This window comes from Camellia sinensis, chromosome 9 (assembly GCF_055761805.1).
Source record: "Camellia sinensis isolate YWXY chromosome 9, ASM5576180v1, whole genome shotgun sequence".
Taxonomy (NCBI): domain Eukaryota; kingdom Viridiplantae; phylum Streptophyta; class Magnoliopsida; order Ericales; family Theaceae; genus Camellia; species Camellia sinensis.
The window spans coordinates 76,243,102-76,253,581 of NC_138969.1; the positions used below are offsets into that span (position 1 = coordinate 76,243,102).

The window sequence follows — 10,480 nt, forward strand, 5'->3', positions numbered from 1 at the left end:
TAGGCTCGGGTTCACTCGGGTATTGACACTTTCCTTTTACGCTCTAACTTTTGCCAAAGTTGCCCTTTCGGATTTTTGACCTTGCGAGCTAAATTTTTCTTTATTTCTAATTTTTTTATGTTCTAACTTTTTCCTGGGTAGCCCTTTCAGGTTTTCAGCCTAGCGAGCCTCTCAAAGGTAATATTTCTTCAACTTGTCCATGTTGATCGGTTGTGAAAATTCCAGGCTATCTAGGTCCATGAGAATGACTGCTCCTCCTGACTAGATAGACTTAATGATGTAAGGGCTAGTCCAATTGGGTTTGAACTTGCCCCTAGGGTCATGGATGGGAGCTCAGTTGTCTTTGAGCACCAGATCTCCTTCCTTGAGATTCCTAGACCTAACTTTTTTGTTAAAAGCCTTAGCAATCCTGCGTTGGTAGCCTTGAATATGATACAATGCCTTTAACCTCCTCTCATCAAATAACATCAATTCCTCAAATCTATTATGTTGCCAGTCGGCCTTTATTATTTGATACTCAACCATAACCCGCAGTGATGGTACCTCAATTTCAATTGGCAGAACAACTTCCATGTCATAGACAAGCGAATAAGGAGTTGCCCCTGTAGATGTCCGAATCGACGTTCTATAGCGCCAAAGTGCTAACGGGAGTTTCTTCGGCCAGTTCCTATAGGTTTCCGCCATCTTCTGCAAAATCTTCTTGATGTTCTTGTTCGTAGCCTCAACGGCTCCATTGGTCTATGGCCTGTATGTTGATGACTTATGGAGAGCCACGTTATACTTTTCAAGCAGGTTTATCACATCTTTTTTGAAATGCGAGCCATTGTCTGAGATGATCTCATTGGGCACCCCGTACCGGCAAACGATATTGTTTCTGATGAACTTAGCCACATGCGATGCTTTCAATACTGCATAGGACTGGGCTTCTATCCACTTTGTAAAGTAGTCGATTGCTACCAGAATGTATTCATGCCCATTTGCGTCGATAACATAAATTTCCCAAACTAAGAAAAGCCATGGCGAAGTCATGTTGTACAGTTTTGACAGCGGGATGTTCATGTGATTAGCGTGAATTTGGCATTTGTGGCATCACCAAACAAAACCAATTCAATCCTCCTCCATGGTGGACCAGTAGTAACCTTGCTTGAGAATCTTTCGGGTTAACATCACTCTGTTCATGTGCGCTTCGTACGTTCCTCCATGGATGGCCTCCATCAGGTGCTTTGATTCCTTTTCTTCGACACACAACTTGTGCATTCCTAGATGGCCTCTCATGTACAACTTGCTCCCGCAAATGATGAATTGGATGGCCATACGCCGCATTCCTCATTTATCCTTGGCATTTGCCCCTGGTGGATACATTTCCTTTTTTAGAAAATTTCAAATGTCGTAATACTAGGGGTTCGTGTCTGGAACCTCATCTATTGTGGCGATGGTCTCATAAGCAGGCGTATACCTTTGTTCAATACTGATCGGACGCATCTTCACTCCAAGCAGGATGTCCACCATGGAGGATAGAGTTGCTAGTGCATCAGCAAACCAGTTATTTTCTCTTAGTAGATATGTGAACGTCAATTTTTCAAACCTCGAAATTAGCACATCCAGGGCCTGATGATAAACCTTCATCTTCTCTTCTTTAACTTTCCAGTCTCCATTGGCTTGAGAAACAACCAAATTCGAATATCTGATAACATCCAACCTTATTGCCTCTAGTTCTAGGGCAGCTTCCAAGTCAGCAATACACGACTCATATTCTTCTTCGTTGTTGGATACTTTGAATCAGAGTTTGAAGGCTAGAGGTATATAGGAATCATCAGGTGCTATGAGCAATACACCTATCCCATAACCATATTGGTTTGATGCTCCGTCAAAGTACATTGTCCATGTTTCCTCTTCTATCTGTAGGATGTCTTCGTCTGGGAAATGATATTCTACTATTTCATCTCTTTCTGCTGGGTGGTTTGCTTGAAATTTCGCTACAGCTCTCCCTTTGACTGATTTGCGCGTGACATACTTGAGATCAAACTCGGAGAGAAGAAGCAACCAATGAGCTAGCTTACCCGTAAGCACTGGTTTCTCAAAGAGATATTTGATGGGATCTAATTTTGAAACCAGAATTACCGACTGAGCTAACAGGTAGTGTCTCAACTTCCTTGTTGTCCAAACCAAAGCTAAACAAGCTTTCTCGAGGGAAGTGTAGCGGGTCTCATAATCCAGCATCTTCTTGCTTAGATAGTAGATGGCATTCTCTGCTTTACCTTTTGATTCTTGCGCTATCATGCACCCCATGGTCGAATCTGTTACTGATAAATACAAGATCAGTGGTTTCCTCGGTTCTAGTGGCAACAATACAGGTGGATTCTGAAGATACTGTTTAACCTGTTCAAAGGCAAACTGACATCAATCATCCAATTGGAACTTCTTTCCTTTCTTCAACAGGCCAAATAGTGGTTCACAAGTCAAGGTTAGTTTTGAGATAAATCGTCTTATGAATTGCACCTTGCCCAAAAAGCCGCGCACCTCCTTTTCAGTCCTTGGTGGTGGCATTTCTAAGATGGCCTTGATTTTGGAAGGATCTACCTCAATTCATCTTTGTGTTATCAAGAATCTCGATATTTTTCCTATCGTTACACCAAAGGTGCATTTTTGTGGGTTCAACCTCAATCTATACTCTCTGATTTGTTCAAAGAATTTCTCCAGTGCGGTGTAGTGGCCTTCTTGCTCTTTAGACTTGACAATCATATCATCAACATATACCTCAACCTCTTTGTGGATCATGTCATGCAAAATAGTAGTTGCAGCCCTTTGATAAGTTGTCCCGGCATTCTTTAGCCCAAACCGCATGACTCGATAGCAATAGGTGCCCCATGGAGTAGTGAAAGCTATCTTCTCCTTATCTTCAGGTACCATTAGAATTTGGTTATACCCGGAAAATCCGTCCATGAACGAGAGTAATGCATGGCCCGCGGTAAAGTCTACTAACTCATCAATATGCCGCAGCAGAAAATCATCCTTCGGACTAGCCTTATTCAGATCCCTGAAGTCGACACAGACTCTGATTCTGCCATCTTTCTTTGGAATTGGAACAATGTTGGCCAACCACGTTGGATACTCAGATACAAGTAAGAACCATGCTTCTATCTGTTTGGTAACTTCTTCTTTGATCTTCAAAGCCCAATTTGGGCGAACTCTGGACAATTTTTTCTTAACTGGCCAGGCCTCAGGGTCAAGAGGGATCCGGTGTTGTACAATTTTAGGATTGATTCTAGGCATGTCTCCATAGGACCATGCAAAAACATCTTTAAAATTTTTTAGTAAAGTGATTAAACGCTCGTGTTCCTCTGAAGACAGCGTGGACCCGATCTGGACCATGCAAGGATCTTTCTCAGTACCCACATTAATTGATATGATTTCATCTGTACAAGGTTTAACACGCTTTTCCTCCTCACGATCAACCAAAATTTTCAAAATTTGAGGAATTTCTACCTCTTCGTTTATGTCAAAATTTTGAAAATTAAGATCAGTACCATAAACCAAAGGCACAGAGAAGTAAGCAACATTCACAGCATTCCCATTCAAAAAGTCCGGGTCTTCGATTACAGTGGACTCAAAAGAAAAGCTAAAAGACGACCTAGACAGGACTTCGGTATCCAGTTTACCACTCCCAGAAGTACCAGACTTAGAGGGACTCGAACCTGACTCTGACTCTATAGACTCGATGGAATCAGATTCAGACTCATTATCCGATTCAGAACTGCTGATGGTGCCTTTCTCCAACTTCCAAACCAGGCATGGAGCCTCAAACGCGTCCACAATAAGATTAGAGAAATCCATTGCTGGGTTATCTCCAATCATTGAGATAGTAAAACTATTCCCCAAGTTGGTGGTCTTAGTTTCAGCAATAAAACCTATCAGTAGGTCAGCCAATGCTTTTCCTAACAGTTCTTCCTCGTTGATGTCCAAGCTTGCAGTCTTCCCTTGATCTGTATTAATGCTCAGGTCTGTCTGCATATCATCTTCTTCTGGTAATTGGTGCTCGAAAAAGATCTCGAATCCTAGATACTTTGTCTTTGTCTCCTGGTCAAACCAAGGCTCTGGAAATCCACAGAATGGGAAATCTTCCCCTTGGCGGACAAAGTGTCTGTTCAAGGTTCCCCGTATTGGTTTGTGGACTAACTCATACTGCTTCCCAGTCTTTTTTGCTTTCAACCTTTCTCTTAACTCTTGCCATTTTCTCTACCAATCTGCGGCTGTAGGTTTGTATCCTAGCCTGAAAGAGTAGGGGTTATGGCTTACTTCCTTAGCAACAGTGCTCCCCTATCTACCACTTCGGCCTAGTCCTGATCCAAGCATATGCCCCTGTTTGTTCATCATGTAGATGGATTGAGCACTCACATAAGTTCCGTCGTGTTTTGCCATGATGGATTGGACCACCCAGGCCTCTGTCAGCGAGAAGCCAGAGAGCAATACATCCTCTTCCCCATGTATGATTTCCAACACTGGCGTGGCAATTCCCTGGGGAGGATGGATCGCAGAATTACAGTACACAGTAGCAATCTTGCCTTTGAAGGGGTATTTCACTAACTGTTGGACTATTGATGATACAGCCTTCATCTGATGCAACCAAGGCCTTCCCAAAAGTAGATTGAAGGTTGCCAGTACGTCCTTGACATGGAATTCCACCTCATGTTTAGATGGGCCAATGAGGATATTGCTCTTGAATGTTCCCATAACATCTCGACTTGTATTGTCATAAGCTTGGACGGCTTGGGTTGTGGGTGTAAAGTCAATCGTCCTCAAACCGATGGCATAGACAGTTCTCACTGGACATACATTGATTGCTGATCCGGTATCCACTAACACCATCAGGATCCATTTCTTTCGACTTTCCAAGGTTACATATAAGTGACGGTTGTGGTTAGCGCCTTCAGGTGGTAACTCTTTATCTGTAAAAGATATCACTGGCGTAACATCCCCTGATGTAACCAACGATACAAATTGGTCTGCAGTGGTATCGATAGGCAATTTCATCCAGTTTATTGCCTCTAACAGTGCTTGCCTATGTTCCCAAGATGCCATTATCAGTTTCCAGATTGAAATGTCAGCCTGAATCTTCTTGAGCTGTTTCAAGACCAGGTTTTCTCCAACGTCCTTCTCTTTTGATATCTCAATCTCTTTGTTGGAGGATTTTGGCTGATCTAAAGCTGTGGGTTTGAAGTGCTGACCACTCTGGGTCATGTGATTAATCTCGTCCGTATACCATGTATCGTCGAAGGTAAAGTCCCACCCTTCGTCTGTGTATGCGTAACTCAAATCATTATCTTCCCACCACTCCTCTGCAGTCATGGCCAAACTTTTGTCAGGCTTTACCTGGAGCATGTTCATATCACACCTCTTAACACACCATTCCTTTTCCATGATGGTTTTGATTTCTGCATCCCAGTATTGTTTGAACATTCTTCGCTTTCTAGGCTTCCATTCACACTTTTGGTGATTATGGTAGACTCAGTTTCTTCTTTTCCTTTTCCTTTTTCTTGTTTCAAGGCCATCTGTCCTTTGATCTCTTCTATCCTTTCCTGCTGGAATTGCTTCAACACTTGTTCTTTTCTAGTCAAGGGTGTTGCCTTAGCCTTTTCTTTCCTGGCCTCTCTTGTTTGTTCTACCTTATTTGTCTCCTCATCACTAGACCACCCATGGTTTGTTTCTGGCTAGCTTGGATCGCATCTTCCCATCTGCACACAGTTTGTATCTTCATCCTCGAAGAAGTAGAAGTCTTCCAAATCCTTTTCTGATTCTGGCAGTTTCTCTTCTAGGTTTGCTAAGTTATTCAAACCCTGTCGAGGCCAATCATTCTGATGCTACCCTAGCTCATTTTATCCGATAGCATTGATGCTGAGGAAATCCGGTAGTATGACAACTGGCTTTGGTTAATCAATGGCCACAATGTATAAGCTCAAGTCATACTTCTCTGCAAGTGAAGCCCCCTTTTCTATGACACGGGTAACAAACGATCCTGCCTCTAGTGAATTCCCTTCTCTCTTCATTTCTACTACCACAAGATTGTCTACTGCCACAGGCTTGGATTGGGTTTGTAGTGTCAAATCCATCATGCACATGTCTGTGCTTTCTGGATAACCACCTCTAGTTTTGGTAAGTGGGATGAGATAATGTATGTGCTACGGTTGAAGGTGGGTGGTAGTGTATGGATATGGTTAATATTTCTGGATAGAGGAGCTTGGTTATGTGTAGGAAGTGGGTTGGTTGTTACGTTTGGTTTGGAAGGTGGGGTGATGATTTTGTTGTCAATGAGATCCTGGATCTCATGATGCAGACGGTAACACATATCCATGGGATGGCCATGTTGTTGGTGAAAGATACAATACTGGGTGGGGTCATGTTTGGGTGGTAACGGGTCTGGAAGTGGACGAGGATCGAGAGGCTTAAGATGTCCCTTTTTTATCTATAGCTTGAAGGCATGGGTCGGGGTCATATAGATGGGGTAAAAATTCTTTGATTTCGAGGTGGACCAGTATTTTGTGAAGGTTGTGAGGTTGTGGCAGCAGCAAAGGGATCGGCCATCTTGGCCAATGTAATAACGGTACTGACATCTGCAGGCTGTGGAATAGTTCTATTACTCGCATTGGTACTCCTGGTGAATGACCTTCTTGCAGGTTCACTAGTTCTGTGGATGACCCTCTTTTTGAATGCACTTTCAATTTGGACCCCCAACTTGTGTAGTGAAGCAAATGTAGACAATGGTGCTAGTATCATTCTTTGCAACAGATCAGGCTCGAGATTCAAGACTACTAGCCGAACTTGCTCTCTTTCAAAAGGCCTATTTGTCATCCGAGTTTCCTTGGCTCTCCACCTAGTGACAAAATCAATGAAAGATTCTTTGGGGTTTTAGGTAGTTGCCTCCAACTCACTGATGGTTACTTCTAGTTGAATGTTATAAGAGTATTGGTTCACGAACCCTTCAGATAGCTCTTCCCAATTCTACTTAGTAGATTCTTCGAATTTAGCATACCAAATGGCTGCTACATTAGACAGAGTTCTCCCGAACAATGACAATTTCTAAACATGAGAAAGACCTATAGGCCTCAGAACATCCGAAAATAGGTGGACATATACAATCGGATCCCCACTTCCATCAAATCTGTCGATGTGGGGCATCTTAAACTTCTCCGGTAATCTGACTGAAGCCTCAGTGTATCTGTCTTCAATATTCGAAATGGAATTGAACCCTTGGGATTTTTTTAAGCGCTTTCTCTAGCTTGGTAATTTTTATCATAGCTGGACCATCGTTAATGTCAAAGGAAAGAAGTTCCCCATGGGGCTGTGCCGAGGGTCTATAAGTTAAAGCCTGTGGAAATATCTCCTGGGGATCTGGGACTTGGGGATTTTTCGCTGGTGGAGGGGGATCAGGATTTGGCTGAGCAACCGGGATTGGATGCACTGTAGATGTGGATGCCCCAGATGGGCGTCGTAGATCGACGATGAGTTCATCTTGTGCGGCTATCCTTTGATCCATGGTTCTCAAAATTGCCATCATGGCAGCAATTTCTTCTATGTTTTGCGCTATTCTCAGTCTAGGTGGGTGAGATACTGGTGAATTGTGGTTACGAACAGGTGTTTGTGGAGTGCTTTGTACTGGTACTGATGCCTGTTTGTTCCTTCTTCGTCGAGTGACCGATGGGAGAGAGACTGACACTAGTTAACCACCAACAAGGTCTTGAATTTTGCGAAGCCTACTAGAACGAGTCCACACAACTTAGGGAATATTGGGTCTTTCTGAAGCTATGATGGTAAACTACCTAGCAAAAAGAAAGAAAAGAAAAATAACAATAAAAAATCAGATAGCACTTTGGCCCCAATTCCCAACATTCATAGCTGAACTGTAATCCCCACTGAACTCTGTTCTCAAACTCATATTGATATGAACCATTCCGTTCTGTCTAGTCTCACTGTAAAAACACATATCAAGTAAAAGAGCTAAAACACCCCTATGAGGGGAGTAGGGTTACTCTGTCCTAGATTTTTGGCATGATCTAGGCTGCACTATTTCAAACAATGAGTTTCACGCAATCCTGTATTTGGGTGAACATCCTGTCCTAGTTTGGAACAGTCACTATAGCTTTATTATATGCAACTAGGTCGAATGGTCGAAACAGGGTACCTCAACAAGATTACCTAATATACCTCTCATACCTAGTACCGAGAAGTGAAAGGAGGATCAAACGGTATAGCGGTAATCTAGATCCAAGGGTTATGTTTCCAACATGGCAGAGCCCACGACCGGTCAACCTTTTGACAAGCTTTTAGGTAAGCCTCTAGCAAACTGTCCAGGATAGCAGATGGAAAACGCAGTGACTTAAGCACACCAATGCAAATGCAATGCAAAGAACATATATAGGTAGATAAAATTTCACATCATGAAGTTCAAGTCAAGTTCTATAAATTCCCCAGTGGAGTTGTCAGAAACTGTAGCTCAACTTTTACGAGCTCCTTTCGGAAGGCGAATAGGTCCTACAGTGTCGGACTCTCGTGGTTCTAAATTTTATTTCACAAGTGTAATGTGAAACAATGAAAACGCAAAAGAGTCCAAATCCGGCAATTCTTTTGGAAAATTGATGTTTTGAATCAAATACCAAAAATAGACTACTTTGCCAGATTTACAAAGTCGCCCCCTGAATATTTTGTGTTTGAAAATTTAGGAAACCCGTGACTCGTACCAAAGGCCATTAGTCCATCATAACCAAAGTATCTCAGCTCGGGAACTTAGGTACGAGAGGGGAAGGTCATGATTTGAACACCCCACTTGCCTAATCAAAGATCGGCCTTAACTAATCATGATGCGATTCTTATTTACATTAGATGCTCTTATTCCAGTTATCAAACTAACTTTACTATGTGATGCATACAAGTATAGTCTAATTTGCTATCATTGGAACACTTGATTCATATTTGATTTGAAAGTTGTTCCGAATATGAACCATTTGAAAAAATGATCGTGTATAAACATTACTCAAATTGTTCCAATTCAAGCAAATAGCCTTCATCCACAGGCATTCAAGCAGTTTATCAATTAAGCATTTAGTCTCATGGCAAGCATGCTAGACATAGCAACAATCACACTTATGCAAGTATGCTAAACGATTAAAACTCACCTAGTACTCCGAGCTAAAAAACAAAAGAGTTAGAAAAATATGCATGGTTCCTAACTATACAAGATGCCTAATGCAACACATGCGAAGAATGCAATTAATAGGCTCGCCCACTAATATGGCATATGAATTGATTTGATAACATGCGGTTGAACATGTATTCAAAGAAGTATTGAAATAACAATGCGGTTAGAGTGATGTGACGAGCCTCAATGCATGCAATACGAATGAATGGATGCAAGCATAAAGCATAAGGTATGCTAATTGAAACATGTCCCTAATCTAACTATCATAAGCTAGTAAATAAAAGGAAGAAAGACGTGGGGTTGGAAGACATACACAAATTATTACATATTTATCCTCACGCAAGAGGGTTCGAATCAATGTCCGATAGTTCAAATTAAACTAATTATTACAAAACTGAATGAATAAGTGAATTAATAAGTAACTAAATAATAAGCTACAAATCTAAAGATGCATAATGCTCTCATGCGTAGCATCCAAAAACTTCTTTGTCTGCCTAGATTATTCTGTTTCACCTTCAGCCATTGCCCTCTGTTTCTGCACAACACACTGCCTTACCATTCATTGATGCCTGGCCGGCCCTCACTGGCATCCGGCCAGGCCTACAGAAGGCCGACCGTGCCTCAATCTCATGTAAAATTCTATTTGGTGTCCTGAAGTGAAGACAGTGCAGACAGAGTGTTCTGGATTCTGTTTGTCCCTCTCACACTTCTCTGTCATGGGAAAACCTTGAGAGAAGGTTGAAATTGATTCTAAAACCATCAACGAGCAAATTGATTGTTTGATGATCTCAGATGCAATTTTGGACAAAAATCAATGAAATGCAATGAATGTGACCACCCCTCCTTCTCGTCATGGAATGAACTCAAAGAGGGTGGTAGAGACGCTTCAAAAATCATCAAAACACCATGAATTAGCGCATGATGACTCTTGACTCGACAAACTTAGCATAACGTCCGGTCAAGTCTAAGCAATTAAATTCATTTTTTTTATGTGCATTGATCTAATTTTAAACCAATTTGTTTAGTCGTTGCCATTCATTAGTCTATTTGTCCATGGTGATTAAGTCCTCTAAAAGAAGAGAAGCGTCAAATGGGAAGTAATTCTCAACATGAAAGAAAGATTACACCGTTGACAATGAATCTCCATAGAGATTAAGCCGTTAAGTGCAAAACTCTAGTTCATGTGTTGAATAACCATCGACCAATTGAAACAACTCTCAAATGAAATAAAAGAGTGGCAACTTGATTATTAACTTGATTATTAAAATTATTAAAATGAAATGAATTGAA

At 41.7% G+C, this 10,480-nt stretch overlaps 1 protein-coding gene across 1 annotated transcript; it reads right to left on the reverse strand.

The window, feature by feature from the left end:
- Positions 1 to 333: 333 nt before the first annotated feature.
- On the reverse strand, positions 334 to 684 carry LOC145799553 (uncharacterized). The gene has a single exon (XM_082889144.1). It carries the CDS (start codon positions 682 to 684, stop codon positions 334 to 336), a length of 351 nt encoding a protein of 116 aa, XP_082745270.1.
- Positions 685 to 10,480: the final 9,796 nt, after the last annotated feature.